We start from the raw sequence: 20000 nt of genomic DNA, 5'->3' as shown, positions 1-20000 counted from the left end.
TACATGATGATTTATTTTGTACTACACTGTATGTTGTGTTTATACATCAGGAAATATCTCAAAAAAGAATACATCTAATTACTTGTAACATTAGTTTAGTTAGTATTATTCTCAAAAGACGTAAAGAAGTTTTCTCTATGAAGAGGTGCTTTACAGGCAATATTATTTTGATCGCCTACCAAAATGAATATAAACAAATATTCAGATAAATACTATTTGAAAGAAAATAATATACCACCTTCCTGTCCATTCTACTTAAATTTCATATCCAGTAAAATACTAAAATTCCAAGTAAGATCATGATTAGTATGACACTGTAAATACCCATTAATATATGCAGTAAAACCAACATAAATATTACAATTCTATGTAAAAACTGCAAGTGCAAAGAAATGTCATCTGTTTTACTTCCAGTGCCACTTGTTCACCTCATTGAAATATCCTAAGTACTTGCAATCTTTAAGACAAAATTTTAGCCTTGGGCTCTATAATATGACAAATAGAGCCAAGAGGATTTTGTCAAAAAATATATTCTGCGATTAAACACAAGATATGGAAGTTTTTCAGCAAGAATTCTTGATATTGCAGTTTAAACAATGTACTTCTTTTTTTTTTACAATAATGTTTAAATACTAACTCTGTCTCATTTTTACAAAATGGTTGGACTCGAACATGTTACCATACCAGCGACTAATCAATATTGTGAATTAACGTTATGGTGGGTAAATTTACTACTACTTTGCTACACCTGATCCTTTTTTTTTCAATGCACTTAACATCTTACTGCAAAATAAGGAAGTAATAACTCAGCAATTCTCATTAAATATTACCAACTTTTATATATATTAATGACACTAATCTGAATGAATAGATGTTGCCCATCTCAAGCCAGTCCTGTTTTCACTTGTTCACAGAAATTCTGATGTCTGGATTCTGCCACATTTATTTTGAAAAAATTATCCAGGCTCTCTGAAAAGGCTATTTTTCTCCTATTTCTGGTATTTCTGCTATTACCCTTACATCAAGCATTAATTTTCCTTTAAGTAATCGTAACAATATCTAAGCAATCTCATAGAGGGATGGAATTTGAAGCCAGGCAAAAATTCTTGCTTGTTTAAAAAAATATACTAAAAATTGAATAGCTGACAGTTGCTGCAACTGAACTTCATTAGCATCTTTGGGCCCACAGCTTTCCTAGGTAACAAACACACTGAATTTCCAAAGGCAGAAAGCATCCATCAGGTTTTTTTGCACTCCTGTAAGAAGTACAGTAAGTTGGTCTCCACTTTGTTCCCTGGAGGAAATGTACCAAAGATAAGAGGACTCCAAAATTCTTCCCAGTGTCCAAGGTGAGCTGAGCTGCTGGTTCCCGCAGGAGCAAGCTGCCAGTTCAAGTGGTTTGAATGCAGCTTCTCCTTGCTTTACACCCAGCAGACTTAAAAGCACAGAATCTGCTTCTCTGGTCACTATGGAGGGAACACTATTACATAAAGCAGTAGCTGCCTTTGTCATCCCTTCTTGCCTGTTCCTAGGTATCACTTTACAGTGTATCACTGGTGTCATTTGTACATCTCCCATCTGAATGTTTTGATTACCATCTACGTCGTTATTCACTTGGCAATGAACCAGTCAGTCTAACCTCCAGAACTGCCCAGTGACTGACAGATTATGGGAGACTCTGAGCTACCTCCACGAAATCAGAAGCATAAAATGTTAATTTTTGACACCTCAAGTAAATTCCCTAATCAGTGAATTAAATAACTTAGCTCTGTCTCTCACTGTCTTAGTGCTGCTTCAGTTACTGTATATATATCTAAATAAAAAGTGACAGAGAAAAGACTGACTCTATGAGACAGTGAATCATATTTACTCAAAATGTATAAGTGGTTGAAATTCCTCCTTGATTTACATCTGTTTACTTATAAAAACTGAATAGCTTCAGTATTGTATTATAATTTTTTTTTTTAATTTACATGTCTCTAACATTTTGTACATCCTATATGCATTCTCTATCCTATCACTTGTTTCTTCTCTTTTTCACTCTTTTGCACTATGAGAGAAAATCTCTTTTTACACTGTAAGAGTTGATTTTCTAATTTTGTATATTAATCTTACCTCCTTTTTATATAAAACCTTGTAAACTACTTCCACAACCTATTACACACAGGACTGAATCTATACAATACAGTTTGATATAAAAGATGGAAGAAGTGCTACCTACAGGAACCATTCAGATGAAAAGAAAGAACATTTCTAGCTACTGGAATTCCCACTAGGATATATCTCCTTGGATCTTTTCTTTCCAGTATGTATCAGCCCCAAGCCACTAGAAGTCTGATAAATTTCAAGACTTTCTATTTCTCCCTGATTTCACACACACTTTATTATAGGTTGTTTTTTTTTCCTTCTTTCTTCTTTTGAAAGTGTTGTGCCAGAAAGAAGTAGTTGCTTCTACTCTTTTCCCTTCATTTAATTTTCTGGATATGAGAGCTAAATCCACTGTATACCGATATATCCACCTTTTGCGTGCCTGTTTTCAGTTTTTCCAGGAAATAAATAGAAACTTGCTTGTGGTAGTTCCATCACTGTCTGAAGAGGAAAGCAGCAAAGAAAAATATATATTTTTGATCTATGACTTTTGTTTTGTTTTGTTTTTGTTTTATTTTAAAGGAAGTAGAGGTGTTGCAAATGTATGTTTTAAGTTACAGAATCACAGAATTGTAGGGGTTAGAAAGGACTGCTGCAGACCATCTAGTCTAACCCCCTCCTAAAGCAGGTTCCTTACAGTAGGATATACTCAAAAGCATCCAGGCAGGTTTTGAATATATCCAGAGGAGACTCCGCAACAAGGGTTAGAACCCTTGTTCTAACACTGGGCACCACTGAAAAGGGCTTGGCCCCATGTTCTTGACTCCCATCCACTAGATATTTATGAGCACTGATAAGATGCTCCCTCACTCTTCTGCAGGCTGCACAGACCCAGGTCTCTAAGTTTTTCCTCAAACGGGAGAATACTCTATGACATCATGCGAAACTATAAAAGCAGGGGAGTTGGCGGAGTGGAGAGAGTTGTTACTCAGGGACTGGCTGGGCGTTAGTTGGTGGGTGGTGAGAAATCGCGCTGTGAATCACTTTTTAGTAAATATATATTTTTATTAATATTATTGCTTTCCATCTTTTTCTGTCCTATAAAATTGCCTTTATCTCAGCCAATGAGTTTCACCTTTTTCTGATTCTCTCCTCCATGCCACTGAGGAGAGAATGAGCAAGTGCTGTGTGGTGCTTAGCTGCCTGCTGGGTTAACCATGTTTACTACAATCACAGAATATCCCAAGTTAGAAGGGATACATAAGGATCATTGAGTCCATCTCACAGCTCCATACAGCACCACCCAAAATCCAAACACCTTGTCTGAAAGCAGTGTCCAGATGCTCCTGAAACTCCAGCAGCTCAGGGCTGTGCCCACTGCCCTGTGCATCCCGTTCCACGCCCACCACCCTCTGGTGCAGACCCTGTCTCTGTCCCCCAGCTGCCCCTCCCCTGACACAGCTCCACGCCGTTCCTCGGGCCCTGTCGCTGTCACACAGAGCAGAGCTCAGCGCTGCCCTCCGCTCCCTGTGAGGAGCTGCAGCTGCCATCAGGCCTCCCCTCAGCTCCTCTGCTCTGTTCACTGCACATTCTGGGACTGCAGCTGCTCCTCATAAAACTTGCCCTTCAGACCATCATCTTCTTAGTGTTCCTGGGTGCTTTCTAATAGTTTTATGTCTCTCAAATATTGTGGTGCTCAAAACAGTAAATGAACATTTGTGAATGAAAACCTAGTTGCCAGCAAATGTTTTAAGCTACATGCACTTGTTTCACAATCACAAATCAGGGGAATTTTCAAATCCTAGATACAATTAGCCACTTCAAATTCACAGTTTATTATATATATATAAAATCCAAGTTCTCCTCTCATCAGCACTGTAATCTTATGCTTTGATAAGGTCTACTGGTTTCACTCAAAAATGAGACCTCTTCTAAGAACAAACACTAGAATATCAAGGAATATAATTCCTTCCTTCAAACTGGCAATACTGTATGAGGAGCTATCACAATTTTCATTGAGGCCATTTACTATCTAGGTCAGTTATTTTCATTTCATATGTGATAGAAATGCCTAAATCAACTAGATGATTGAATACCAGAAAACCCAGAAAAGGATACAGTTTTTACTAACTAAAATTGGAACCTTTGCACTCATTCTACCATAACTTCCTGCACTTGGAAAAGTAATTTATATGATCTGTACAAGAAGTAATGACCTGTCTCTTTTTTTTTTTTTAGTCATAATATAATGACTCCAAGTCCCTTCAGCAGGTTTTGACTTCTATTGATACTGCCTTATGTAACCAGACAGACTTTCAGTTCTCACTACAGTGAGACACCATGATACCAATAATATCAGTGTGTTTAAAATAATACAATTTGATACGCTCTATAGCTGATTTGACATAACAAAAATCATTGCAGATAATATGTGCTCTACACAGTTAGTATGCTTGCCACAATTTTATGACGGACGAAAGAGCAGAGTGGCTATTACAACAGTTGGAATTATTCAACTAAAGTGCACTACAAATTAAAAAAAAAAACAACACATTAAAGAAGAAAATCTAAAGATAAAAGCATCAAGACCGAGGTCCTGATGTGATCACATGGTTACAATGTTGAAGATACTTTGTCATGAAACTTTTGTTGCTTTGCTGTGATTTTTAAAGAAGTGCTCAAAATGCAGAAATACAAAGCCTGTTTTTAAGGTTATAAGCTTGAGGGAACAGAGCTCTTCCCACTATTCCATTGACACAATCATGACATTAAGTTCATAACAAACAGGAAAAAGAATCTAGAATTCTCCTTTCCTAGAAAAATACATTTCAAGATTTTCCATTAATTTAGAGATATTATCCCCCAAATGCTCAACATCTGATGTTAGCCACAACAGCATCATCTTTAGGGAAAAAAAAGTGTAGGCATGTAAGCACCATTATTAAAATTAATGCAACTACAGCACTGCAGCTTTCTTAGGAAAAGTTCTGGAACTCGCACTCTTGAAATTAATCTCCTATACTTGACCTACTGACCTACCAAAAAACGGTATTATACTTTAGAAGCTTCTAAGTGCTTTTGCATTTGCCTTTGAATCTTGATTTAAAATGTTCTATGTTACAGGAAGGCCAACATGGTATGTAGCTACCTGTCTCCTGAAGGCCAACTATATCTTGGGCTGCATCAAAAGAGGGATGGCCACAGGGAGAGAGAGGGAGGTGATTGTCCTCTGCCCTTGTGAGGACCCGTCTGCAGTACTGGGGCCACCAACACAAGAAAAACATGGACCTATTTGAGGGGATTCAGAAGAGGGCCACAGAGGACTAGAGCATCTTTCATAGGAAGAAAGGGTTAAGGGATCTGGACTCGTTCAGTCTGGAAAAGAGAAAGTTCTGGCGAAATCTCACTGCAGCCTTCTGGTACTTCTATTGAGTCTATAAACAGAGGGAGATCAACTTTTTACATGGGCAGATAAGGATAGGACAATGGGGTACAGTTGTAAATTAAAAGGGGAAATTTATATTAGATATGAGGAAGAAATTCTTTGCTCAGAGGTTGGTGACTAACTCCTTGGAAAAAGTTGCCCAGAGAAGCCACGGGTATCCCATCCCTTGACGTACTCAAGGACAGGTTGAACGGGGTCCTGGGCAGCCTGAGCTGGTGTGTGGTAGCCCTGCTCATTAGAGAGTGTGATTTCTATGGTCCCTTCCAACCCAAGCCATACTACGATTCCATAAACTGCAAGAGTTTCAGCTTCACTTAGCAAAATGTGCAACCATCACAATGAAAACGCTGATATTAAGGGTAAAGCATCTTGACAAATATAATAGCTAATTTTGAATAGGCTTTTGAATGTTTACTACAGTAAGTTTCTCTAAAGCAGTAGAAGGCAAGAGATGCACTATACTTCAATGTTCCATATTACACATTTTTTACACAAGTTGCGCATTATCTCTCCTTTACATACAAAACCACAACAGAATAGTGTCCACAAAATGTAAATGCTTTTAACTGTCAAGTATTGATAGGTGAATCACAGTGAATCAGTATTCAGTGCAAAACTGAAAAAGACTGTGCCTCTAATAAATTCAGTACAAGTCTAGCAAAAAAGCCTGCTGTTATCATGAAAGCTAATGTTATCATGAGATTACAACAGACGTTGAGTGAGAATATGTACAAATTTAATGAAATGTAAAAGAAAACACTTCAAATCGTAACAAATTTCTGTAAGGCCTTGTATTGCATCTCATCGCCTGTTAAGGGCTCTTGTCACATTAGATACCATATTACACTACATGGCAATACTGCCACAAAATGATATAAAACTAAAAAAAAAAAAAAATTACTGTAAGAGAAAAACTTAGATCTATTTGACAAAAGTTCTTAAAATATCAAGTATTCACACCACAAATAAGATGATCATAAAGGAAAATGTAGAATACAGACTAAAATACTACAACATTTCAGATTCATAGTTCTTCTTACATTAGTACACATGCCTATACACACAGAAATGTACATATATACACTTTCACTTACCTCAGTAGCTTTCTTTATGTATGGTATCTGTGTGCCACTGTCCAGATCTTCATTAATGATAAGTCTCCTAGCCCACTGACCTGCTCTGACAACGCCATTACCATGAATTAGGACCAACAGTTTGTCAGGATTTGTTAATGCATCTTCACTCATAAAGATAAAGCTTTTTGGTTCATTCTCAGTAGCATCAACCTGCAATTACAGCCAATATAGACTTTTATGCACGAATAAAAATTTTAAAAGAACATCTGTAGTTATAAAGTTAGCCCCCAGAATTGGTATCAATAGCACTTCTGCTATTCATATATTTATTTTATGGGCTACCGTGTACCCAGCACTAAATAAAAACAAAGCAAAAAGTTAATACTCCTGCAACATAATTCTGAACTTCAAAAATGCTTTGGAATGGTTAAACACAGATGATTTAAACTGAATTATAGAACAAAAAAGTGATGGGCATGGTAAAAAAGAATACTACAGCTTTAAAACAGAAGCTATTTACAATAATTTACTGGCAAAAGAGAGTTCATAAAAGAACAATCTTTAAAAAAAAAGGACAAAAATCAAGTAATTTGTCACCTCTCGTATATTTGAAACAAAAATAAAAGTCTGATATGGTAAAAAAAAAACATCCAAGAGTTCCATCTCAGTCACCTCACCATAAATACCCAGTAAACCACATATAAGCCAGTATTGCAAATTTGCCTATTATAAGTTTAATAAGGATAGCTCTAATAAAATACAGAAATCCAGTCCAGATCTAAAGCAGTTCAGCAGCAGGACTCAGATAATCTACTATAGGAACAAGCGCCTTCAATATTCAGTAAACCAACATTTGTTGTTAGTGTACACAGTAAAGGTGTGCTTTTTGCTCTACACAAACACCATTTCTATAAAACAGCCCTGTACTTGGCTTTTTGAGCCTTGCTCAAGGCAGAAGAGCAATGTTTGTGGTCACTCTTCCTTTTTCTCCTACTTGAATACGACGGAAAGGAAGGGTAGATCAGGATCCCTATAGCCTTTTGTACTCCGTATTTCACAAACCACACAAACCAAATATGGTTGCTAGGAATATCCTTGGGTTGCCTTAAACTCTGAAGTAGTGATGGATATGAGCCTTACACTGAGAAAGGGGAAATAGCTGCTTGGAATATTCCAGTTTTTCTCTCATACTTGGATATGCTATTCACCATCCCCCAGAAAAATCAATCCTGCATGAATTTCCAGACTTTTTAAATGTAAGCCTTGCCTATTTTTTTTTTTAATTTTTATTTTTCATGAAGCCATTGAGTCTGCTTGAACAAAATGAATCTCTAACTGGAAGAACATTCAGCATCTGCCACAGGGCTGAAGACCTTATGCTCTATTCCAGAATAACAAAATATTTAATGCATCTTAACTTTCATTCTTTACAACAGGAAATGTACTCATCTTCTCCCACACTTCGCAGAAAAACAGAAAATGTAATGAAAAAAAAAATCAATTGAAAAGAGCTTATGAGTACAACTGTATTGCATACTGGGGATACAGTCATATCACACAGCTACTTCTGAAGTACCAGTACAGATATCTTAAAACTGAGTACTGTCTCAAATAGTACTTGATATGATGTAGTTGACTTTTGCACACAAACTGAATACACACAATAATATAATTAGCACAAAACTTTGAAAATTTGTATTTTAGCAAGCTATACCCTGGTTGTATGTTTCAGTATTTAGAAAACTAAATTTCTATTCAGCAATTAGGAAATATCAGTACCTAATAATCATATGTTCTAGAAGACACACTTCTACTTCACACTTTTGCAATTACGCTAAAGTAAAAGAATAAAAAATATCTATTAAGCTATTAAAAAATAACTATTTGTTCCATTCTTCAACTGAATTACCATTGGAAACTTTACCTCAAGTTAATTTCTCTTCCAACAGTAACAATTTGTTAAATCTAGCCTTCACTAAAGAATGCCCATAAAGGTCACTCTTGTGCACAACCTTATTTTATTGGCAAATCAATGCAGAATGCCACTTAGTGCTAGACAAACTGAGTACATTTAAAATAATTTATTTTTATCAGCCACTTTCTCTTCTGGAGCTATTCACACACACTTATTTCTGATCTTTTGTTTAAAGACAAATTGAATGAGTTCAGTGAAATGCTCAAATTCAATTAGTCTAATTTTACAACTTGATTCAACATTGTTATTCCCATGCAATAACAGTCTTCTACAGATTTGTAGCTAGGAATGTCAAACAAATCCATATTTTGCTGATAATTTAGAACTTAAAATTATGTTCAATTTTTACTTTTCTCAGATTTTTCTTGTTCCTTTTTACCCCAGCAGCCAGGTTGAGTTCAAGCTGGGCTTCTGCCTTTCTGATTTTCTCTCTACACACGTTAACAACATCTCTGCACTCTTTCTGAGTTGCCTGCCCCTTCTTCCACAGGAGGTAGATTCTCTTTTTCTCTTTTTCTCCCAGAGCCTCAAGAATAGCTCCCTGTTCATCCATGCTGGTCTTCTTCCCCGTCGGCTCATTTTGCAGCTCAGGGGGACAGTCAGCTCCTGCGCCTTTAAGACTTCCTTCTTGAAGAACGACCAGCCATCTTGGACCCCTTTACTCTCTAAGACTGGAACCCAGGGGATTCTCCCTACTAGTCTGAACTATTCAAAGTCTGCCCTCCGGAATTCCAAGGTAGCAGTTTTGTTGTTCCCCCTCCTGGCACCACCAAGAATCGAGAACTCTACGACTTCATAGCCTCTCTGTCCAAGACAGCCCCCGACCTTCACATCTTCCACCAGACCTTCTCTGTTTGTGAACAGTATGCCTAGCGGGGCAGCTGCTCTTGTAGGCTCTCTCATCAGCTGCATCAGAAGGTTACCCTCCATACACACCAGAAACCTCCTAGACTTCTTCTTCTGCGTTGTGTTGTATTCCCAGCATATGTCAGGGAAGCTGACGTCCCCCATGAGGACAAGGGCTGGCAAGGACAAGGGCTGGCACTATCCACCCTTGTAAACAGCCATTCCCCCTACTGTTTATATGCTCCCTTCAAGTATTCAATCTCAGATAAGCTATCACATGATGCATTAGTGTCAGTGTATAGAATATTTCAATAGTAGAATAGTTATTATTTTGCATAGCTGCTACCAAAACTTAGAGGAACAACAAAATATTCTAGAAATCTAATCTTATTCTGACATCCATCCTTAGACATTGTTGATATAACTCAATTTTTAGTTCTTAGCCATTAGCAGACTAAGATCTAGAGGTCTTTAATGTTGTCCATTGGGCATCCTTTTTTGACTGCTAAAGTTTAAAGTTCTAAAGGGAAAGAAAAGCCCAATGTTTTTCTTATGTTAAGAAACTGAAATTAAAATCATAAGGACAAATGTACAAACAGGTGAAACAGATGTACTTTGAGAGTGGAGGAAATAACAGGGAAAATAAATGTAACAAAAGACTCTACAGAGAGAATTATGAGTACCTGGTGGAGGAAGAAAACTGCTTATTTGTGTTCAAGATAAGAAAGTCCCCTGTTATGTAGTTCTACACAAAACATGCTAACGCACATTACTGTCTTCATGAAATTGCATGTCCAGATTTATAATTTTTCAGTCATACAGTATAGTCATTCAGTACAAAATGAAAACTGCTGATCAATACTACGAGCAGCAAACTAGCATTTGGTAGATAACCAGAAACAAATGAACACATCTGAAACTGGTGGAATTTTTACAATCAAGCATTAACTGGCCTTGGTAACAAAACAGCAAATAGGAGTAAGCAGTGGAGGTAGGAGATTGTTGTTTCTCATAGAAAAATGATTCTTGACTTTCCAGTAGATCAAGAGAACTACTGAATGAAGTTTTATCTACTGAAGAGAAAGAGCAAAGCATTGATAAGTTAGAAAACTCCACAGCGAGCCCTTTCAGTACTACTGTCAATAAAACATGTTAGTAATTATTTAAAATTCTATCTCAGACATTCCCAGAAACTGTTAAAGATGCATTTAATTCAGAAGCACCCTCTATTTGTCCTCAACAGCTGAAGAACAGCAAAGATCAATCACTGATTATGCTATTTAAACCAGAGTAATGTAAAAGCTTCATGTGGATTGAAAAAAAAAAAAGAAAAAAAAAGGAAAAAACTTCAGTCTTTTTTGTATTAATAATACAACCTTCAATGGAGCACAAAATGAGAAATTTAAAAGAAGTAATTGAATTGTTTCTCCGTGAATATGAGTCTCTTCATTTAAATTTTCAAGTCCAGGAGCAGATATTGAATATGAAGAAAACTGCAGTGTTTTACAGAAACACTGTACATCTAAGCTTTTCTGGATCAAAAAAGGTTTGGATTTATATTTGGCATAGACGTTAGGGAAATAAAAAGATGGGCAATATTTCCAGACTCCCAAACTGTTCCTTTTTTTTTTAATATGAAAGGAAATTTACAAATAACTGTTTCCAAAACTGAAGATGCCATCTGAGAAAGTAAAATAAAGACAGCAAAGTTGGACTTCACTCAGGAAGTGGAAATTAAGGAAAATAGGAGAACATGAAATGCTGTCAATGAAGCATAGAATTTCAGTACACTTCAGTAATTTGGAAGGAAAAGCACTCCAGTTCACAGCTTCCTTATGACTCACAGAAAAATAAAAGACACTACTGATCTTCTGTGACAAAGTTCAGGAATAATATTTCCATATTTATCTCTGAAATTTTTATAAAAGGACCAGAATGGTCAAACTATTCAAACTAGAGGTCCCAGCATCCTTTTTTTGATAACTTGCAGGTTGATTAGTGAAACAGTATGAGAACAGAATGTTTACAAAAACTCTCATTTTTGGCAGCCAGTAAGTTTTGAGCTTCTTGGGACATGCTTTATTACTGGACAAGTGACCACAAGAGTTCACTGTAGCTGTCACACCTCAATACTGTCAAATGGTTTTTTTTGAATGCATTTGTACCTTTCTCCTTAACAGTATTCTGCATCAGTGAGTTCCACAATATAATTGGGATCTATATGAAAAAAGTACTTCCTCTCTTTCAGTAGAGATCTCCTGCCTGATAATTTAAACTTGATGCCCCTTAGCTTCTCTATTATGAAAAAAAGCAAAAAAACATTCCCTATTCATCTTCTCTATACCTTTCATGATGTTATAGATTTGTCATATTCCTTCTATTTTCCAAGCTGTCTAATCTTTCTTTGTCTGAAAAGCATTTCATGCCTGTGATCATCCTTGCAACCCTCCTCTGTGTTATTTTTTTTTTAATTCTGCGTATCCTTTTTAATACTGTGTCCAGGTTCCATGCAGTGTTCAAGATGGGGTACCACATAATGAGTGGAATGACTATGTTTTTCTGTTTTGTTCTCAACACTTCGTAATTCCTAACATCCTATTTGCTTTGAGGGTTTTTGACTGCCACTGAGCTCTAACTGATGTTCTCAGAGAGCTATTCACAATCACTCCAAGATCTTTCCTGAGTAGTTATAGCTCATTTAGAGGCCACCAGCGTGTTTACAGAGTGAGTTCTTTTCACCACAATTTCACATTTACCAGAAATGAATCTCATGTCATTTCATCAGTTAATCATCCAGTACCATTAAATAATACTCAAAATCATCTGAACCAGTTTTAGATTTAAGTATTCATTATCACTTTAGAAAAATCAGGTACTTTACTTATGTTCTATTAATTCCTTCTTTCTTTTTACTTATTAGTATGTCAGGGCAGAGCTTAATAACATCACATTGGTTACAACTACTTTCATCTGTAAAGTACAAATATCGTTTTTTTTTCCCTTTAGCCAATTATTAACTCCTAAGGGGACTCCCGCCTCATGTGTGTCACATCCTGCCTGCAAGAGGTGGGAAGGTGTGACCAAGCATACCACAGGAAGTCAGAAAGTGTTTTCTTTAAAAATGTTGGCAGCTTGCTGAAAATCCATGTACTCTTCTATTGACAAGTTTTTTTTTTTTCATGTGATCTCTGAGGCCTTTGATGAATTCTAGCAGGTCTTTTAAAAGGAAAATGGTGCTGACTTTATCCCAAAATATTATTTTTTCCTTATATACAGCTCTAGGAATCTTTCCTGAAGCCTTTTCAAAAGCCATCATATTCACCCTTTTCCTTGCCTCTTTTAAGAGTAGCTGATTTAAGGACTAAGTTACATTCTAGTTGTATGCAGCTTCACATTTGATTTCTTACAAAACCCTAGGCTTAAAAACCGTCTCACCCAGGAAGATGATTACTGTACAGTAAATCAATTTGCTCTAAGATATCTGCCACTGATATGCCAATTTGAGACAGTTCCTCAGAAGTACATCCTGTTTCCAAAAAAATAGCCAACCATCTAGTGTGGAAGTTTTTGGACAAACTGTATTGGGAAAAATGATTTTTGTTTTTCTCATTTGAGCGGATGATTCAATATGCATGCAGCTCATCTATCAAATTCATGAATTATGTTATTAATAGCCATTACAACTACAATTCCTCAAATTCATTTTTCAGTGATCTTACTGTGATATGAAACTTAAGAGCAGCTATAATATTCTTTTCTATCTTCCTCATATAACGCACCTTAATCTTGCCACAAGCCATCTTACTGTTTCTATCAGCCTCCTTTACCAATTTAAACTATGCCTGTTTGTGATGTTACTTCAAAATCTTTGGGTGATGTAAACATAGTATTTAAGCAACTTCGATTTTTCACCTTCTTAATTTTTGTAGCCTTCTTCATAATTCGTTTTTGACTTTGAAAAGAGTTTCTGACAAACACCAACAATTAACAACTGTGTTATTTATACCTTGTAACAAATCTTCCACACTGCTCAAAATGAAATTGCACTTGGAGTTTGTCCTTTACTCCAAAATGCAATTAAACTACAACACTTAGGAGAAGCTGGAAGCAATACATTTGAAAATGGTTTAAGTGTACTTGTGACAAAATCCATCAGCACACCAGTGCTTATTACATAAATCACAGAAAAAGAGTAAATAATGAACAGTTCTCCCAGCCTAGATAGTAAAAGCTCAGAGCAGAGCAGAAGGAAGTACTACACGTGTGACATAGGTGAATACCAGTATGGTGAAACTCAGTCCAAGCTTGTTCATCTTCCATTCTAATAGTGATGGAAAATCTACAAAGAGCAATTATGCTGATGGTTCCTCACTGAACGTCATGCTAGTGTATACACTTCTAGACAGATGCACTCCTTCACGCTGTATGTGGAGTGCTTTGTCACTTTTAAAGGCTGATCATATATTTTTACTAAACAACAATGGCACTTTGTAACACATACATGTTATAAGCTACCGAAAATGTGCTTTTTAACAAAAGGACATGGAGTAGTTTTACTGAGACTCCACTTTGAGGTTGTTTGCCTGCTGGAGGCACCTGTTTTTAGTTCTGGAAATCCATCTATAAAATATTCACAAACAACATTTCAAAATCTTATTGTTCCTCTACCAAAATTAGAACATTTTGAATAATCTGGTGTCTGGCAGGGTGAGGAAGGCTCAGCTGGAAAAATCAGGCACATTAATAGTCAGGCAAAACCACTTCTCCAGATGTGCACATACACTGCATGTGAAATCAGTGCTCTGAGACCACACTTTGCATAGAGCCCCTGTCTATCTGAAAACTATCTCTACATTTCACAGATCCAAGTGAAAAATATCTCTGAAAAATAGTTCTACTTACTGGGAGAGTTATTTTTTTCAGGTGGCATTCCTTTTCCAGTAGTCCATAAACATGTTTAGTAATAATCTGGAGGAAAAAACAGACCAAAAGAGAAAACAGCAGAAGTTAAATTACCTACAGTAATTACACGTCCAAGCAGATAACTCGAAGGCTGGTTGGTTAAACTTCTGAGAACTTGCACATGTTTTGCCACATATCTGAATTCTTTACTGTACAACTAATTATAGAATGTAGAGCTTTATACAAAAAGGTCCTCTCTAGATCTCAGTAAAGACCGCTTGCCAGTACAAAGAAATTGTAACTGTACCTGTGAATCCATCACCTGCTGCTGTGTGAATAATTATGTGCCTGAAAACTAAGGATTATAACCAATTAATATATACTCAGGGGTACAAGAAAGGATCTATTTTGCAAAGAAATACTTTAAAAGCATTTTTTCCTTAAGCAGGACTCCTGAAACCCCGTCCCTGCAGGTTCACTTCATGAGCTACATGGAGAGCAGATCTTTAGTCACCCTTAGCACAAGTTGCCTTGCCATTTCTATTCATTGAAATGGGGAGGGATGGGTCAAAGGTGTTCCAAATAGAAAAAAAACTCTGACTGATTTCCCAGTATGGGGGAGTTTAAGTCTCTTGTCTCCATGTAGAAATACAATTGAAATTTTAGATTTGAAACAAAAGGAATTATTTCAAAGAGCATCAACAACAACAACAAAAAGCCAACACAGCCCAGTCACAACCAAATAAATGCTGCCTCAAGCTTAACCAAATTGTTCAGACTTCAAAAGTTTATTTCCTATCTAGGGACATTTTTTCATCCTTATATATTGTATGAAAATGGAGATATGGATGGAAAAACTTTTAAACTGTTATTAATTTGCAAATTAAGTTGAGGAACAAACTGAACTGCTTTGTCCATATGGGGTTGTAAAAATGGTTGGGAAGTAACTGCCTGGATTTCACTGGCTGCTAAAGCTTAAAAAAAAAAGGGTGGGCACAAATTAAAGAGGAAAAAAACCTGCTCATTAAGAGCTTCAAATGGTGCTTGCCTTCATTTTAAAGCTTGAGGAACTATGTAAATTCCAGACAGGACAAGATCTAAGACTGGAATTATTAATCTAAGAGTATCTGGATACAAACCCACCTGGTATTCTTTAGTCCAACTGCTCAAGGGCACAATTACTGCCATCTGAACCCATAGCATATTAAGCCACAACAGAAATGCTGCTGTAACAAAAGCTCTCAAGTGATGGCATCTTAACAACACACTGTGAACTGAGCAAGTAGGAGCCAGGGTATCATAAACTTAAATTTTAATTTTCCAAATGTAGAATTACCAAATAAAGTTTCAATGAAGTCCAACAGTTTTCATTATGTACATGTGAGCAAACATAATATGCAAACATTTGGAACATATTTGAACAAATCAGAGGTACTGATGAAAGCTAATTAAAGAAGCTGTACCTGTCCCCTGCCTTCCCTAATCTTCCACTACACAAAAAACTAAATCTTTATTAGGATTCTGTGAATTCTTTACTTCCCTGCTCAGATATGTTTATTGATAGAATTACGTTAAAAAACTTTATGGTTTTAAAGAAAATCAGTCTTACTGAACATTACTATCTACACGGAAACTGCATTTGGGGAAGGAATTTAGCTGTGAGCAATGAGTTGATTTAAGACATGTTTATCCCCAAAGCAGTATGTTACGAACATGCATACAGTGTAATTTTACCTTCAGGGCCAAACTTTTTATGGTTCACCGAAATCAACTTCAATGTAATGCCAGCAAGTAAAGCAGTTAAGTTCCTGCAGTCTAAGATACTGATGCTGTACAGACATTAAAATGAATATAATGATAATACGGCCTCAAAGATAGAAATTTTATTTTTCACTCTAAATCCAAGCATCTACAAACCATCAGAAATACCAGAAGAACCCTTGGAAATGAAAAAAAAATGCTATGAAGAAAATATATTTTAGACATTACTTGTAAATTCTCTTTTTTTGAAGCTACGTTACATATCTGCATCTTCTATTCTCTCTTATCCATTCAGACTGTGATGTCTTCAGGGCAGATGCAAACCTTTACTGATTTTTTCAAGAGCCAGGCTCAATGGGGCTCTGATCCTAACTGTCTCTCTATGCACTACTCTAATTTAATAAACAGTGAAATCAGACTTAAAAATTGAATGGTTAAATCAGTAGATCCTGTAAAGCAAAGATGTAGTCTAATGAATGACTTCAATACGAGATGTCATGAAGAAAAAAGGCTGAAGTCGCTAATGGAAATGGTAAGACTCAGACAACTCAGCACCTGGATGGCCTCCAAGGCTGAGAACAATTTGAAGAAAAAACTGTAAACTGCCATAGTGTATTCAAGACCAGAAGAGGGATTTGGTTTTTTTTTGGCAGCAGGAGTTCAGTAAGTGCAGGGATTTATTTTAGCAATAGCTAGTACACTTGCTGTCAACCTGACAGTTGGAATGATGGAAGACAACAAAAAGAATTTCTTGATACTTATGCTCTTCCAACTCAATAGGTCTGCCAACAAGCAGTATGCTACATTGTAATTCAAGGTAACAAGGCTGCTGGTGAGCAGGAAGCACCAAGTGTCTGAGATGAGACAAGAAAAAAACAAGATTAAGGCTTGCCCAAAATGTGTGAAATCAACAGCCTGGAGGAGACAGTAGACAGGAAGAAAAAAATGTCCATTCTCTACTTCTTGCAGGAAACACTGGGAACCTGATTTTAAGTTGTCTTTACTCTTCATTCAATTCTGAGTGGAATCTAACAGAAAAACACATTCTAAATTAGATAAATATCTGAACTAAACACTTTTAAGGTCTTAAGGTCTTCTCACTGCCTGCCTGCAGAAAAAAGCAAAAGCAATGCGTATCCATACCTCTTGCCCCCTGCTCTGATAGCATGGGAGAAATCTTTCCCAACAACAAAAAGATGGTTAGCCTCACACTTCCACTCCACAGAAAGGTTGAATTGCTGAACTAAGGGAATCCTTTTTCCCAGCACAAAGTGGTCCTCCTGGGAAGGAGCTAAACGGCTTATACATCAACTTTTCTTTCAGAGTCTTGTCTTCTGTAAGCCTAAGGATTTTCAGTCTACTATGGACTATGGACTGCATTTAAAGCAGAAATACATATGGTTCAGGATGGGAATCAAACTTGAATGCTCAGTTACCCTTCTGAAGTGTACAAAACAATAAACCTTCTGACTTACATATTATCTATACAGTGACAATACCTCCAGAAGTACTTTTTCAAATAGCTAGGGACCCAAAGTAAGACATCTATGAAGTTCAAAAGTCTTACACATGTTTATGTTATGAACAGTAGTATTTATTGTATCTGAAAAATGATTAAACCAAAAATATAAAAAAAAACTTCAGTGATACAAATTTGAATACTAATAGTTACGAAATGTTAGAAATAACATATGAAGATAAAAAATAACCCAAGACAGATAAATTTAACTCAACTCCCCCATATGGCTCCACAACCAAAATAATTTTAATTATGGAGCAATTAAATTCGATTACCTGGACAGTCAGAAAGCACTGAAGACCTTTAAATAGCAGAATTCTGGAAAAGACAACTGAAATCATGCCCTCAAGGCAAGAAGGTATCTCCAAAAAACTTAAGGTAATATAGCCTGAATTTTAATTCAGTAAGAAATTGAAAGAAGTACTCTACACCGTATCAAAAATACAAAAATAAACTTGACACATAGGAGTAAAAGCAGAGCTGTATGTGATCCACTGATTAACCTTTTCATAACGCTGACAGCCAGGTATACAGATAATAGATCACAACTTAATGACTTTTTTTAAGGTATCTGCTAGAATTCTCAGAACGATATAGATCATAACTCTAAAACTACGTAGATGATAGACAAAAAGTATAGATAGTGTGGCATTTTCCTTCTTGCCTGATTTCCTCTACTTTCATAATGCCTACCATAAGCAAATCTCAACACCTTTCCATTGTATTTATTATTCTTCTATTAACCTTATGAACCAGAAATACTTTAACCTCAAGGTTGACCACATCTACTACTAAAATAACACATAATAGAGAAAATTCTCAGCTACAAAATACTGTATTTCAATACAGTCATCACTATTAGCTACGCATTTCCACCAGCAATGAACAAGTGCCTGCCTGCTGTGCTCGTAACAATCTGTACCATTGGAGGTGCCCTCTGTTGCTGTTGCCACTGCTGAAACACACCACCTACCAGTTCACTGTGCTCACACCCACTGGTTGGTCTCCATAAACCAAGCAGCAATATCAGTGGTTGCCATTTTTTCCGCTTAGAGGAATTCAGTGACACGCTTTTGCTTCATATGCACTTCCATTCCAGATGCCATTCTGTCAGATTGCCCCTCTGCAGCTATCTGTTGCATGGCAACAACATGTAATGAAATACTGGTCGGGAGGTTCCATCTCTACTGCTGTAACACCAACATCTGTCTCTAACATCATGGGCCAACATAATACAATACGAGGCATTACTTTTGGAGCAGCCCTCATAAGTATGCTTGACTTGACACTGCACAGTAGAGCAAGAGAAGCTCCCCAGCAGCCTTCTTGACTTACAGCCTTGCTGAATCTAGCTTTTTTTAAAAAATGGATCCTTCTCCTGTATAGAAGGAATATTATTTTCAAATCATTTAAATACAATCTCTGAGACAGGTCCCTAAGTATAACTAGTAATTTTCTAGGAATTTCAAGGCTATATTCACAGGCTGTGTATTTTTTAACTAATCAAAGAAATAAACAAGTAAAAACCACTGGAAGCAATATGATGACCTAATGATGCACTGCAATGTTCCTTCTTATATTATCAGATTTATCTCCTGAATAATAATAAGCACCTTAATGGCAAAAACAGAAAATGAGCAGAGAAGAAAAACAATGCTTATAACATACAGTAGTCAACTCAAAACCTCTTCCTTTTTACAGTATAACGGCAGCAAGGCTCAGTTGAAAAAAAAATGCAAAATGAATTCCAACTGACTGCCCTGCGGCAAATCTCAAGTGGTGGCACTGACCTGAGGCTTGCTACTGTGGCTGCCATAGCCTTGGCTGAATGAGCTTTATTTTGACCCTTGTGTGACACACCTGCCAATAAGTAACAATGAGAGATGCAGAGGAACATTCTGACATACTGCTCTTGGACACAGACGTATCTAGGAACTGGGATAACAAAAAACAACAATAAAAAAATAATCCACCTTCACTATGTCAGAACAAAAAATCCTAAAAGCTGAATGGACTTTTAAAGGCTCTATTCACTGAAAGCTAAAGAAAAATAAAATAAATTTAAAAAAAATCAATGGTATTTTACAAATTCATAAAAGACTTCACTTGGATTATAATGTGGGAGAACAATTCATTAAGATGGAATTGACATTATCTCTAAGGGATTTCTTGAGTTTTCTACTGAAAGCAATTCAGTCTTAATGCATGGGTGTGATATTCTGGAATCTAATCTGACTGATCACAAATAGGATCTCAAGATCTTTAAATGAAAAATAACAGGGATTTATCATAAATGTAGCATATACGGTTGTGATTTGACCCAATGTTTTGTTACATGGTCTTTGCTGACACCTGTTGGCTTTTCTTTTTTTTCCTTTTTCTTTTTTT

The 20000-nt window shown here is 36.4% G+C and overlaps 1 protein-coding gene across 1 annotated transcript in view; it reads right to left on the bottom strand.

Annotated features, from left to right (window-relative positions):
• FAM172A (family with sequence similarity 172 member A) overlaps positions 1-20000 on the bottom strand; it is a 237291-nt gene that overhangs the window by 185849 nt on the left and 31442 nt on the right. The window contains 2 exon segments of the mRNA XM_010726054.3: positions 6628-6819; positions 14333-14398. Of these exon segments, the coding sequence (XP_010724356.1) occupies positions 6628-6819; positions 14333-14398 (258 nt within the window).

The sequence above is a fragment of the Meleagris gallopavo genome, chromosome Z (genome assembly GCF_000146605.3).
Source record: "Meleagris gallopavo isolate NT-WF06-2002-E0010 breed Aviagen turkey brand Nicholas breeding stock chromosome Z, Turkey_5.1, whole genome shotgun sequence".
In the NCBI taxonomy this organism is placed as follows: Eukaryota; Metazoa; Chordata; class Aves; order Galliformes; family Phasianidae; genus Meleagris; species Meleagris gallopavo.
The sequence above is the reverse complement of the archived record's forward strand: the minus strand, read 5'-3'. Positions and strand labels throughout refer to the sequence as shown.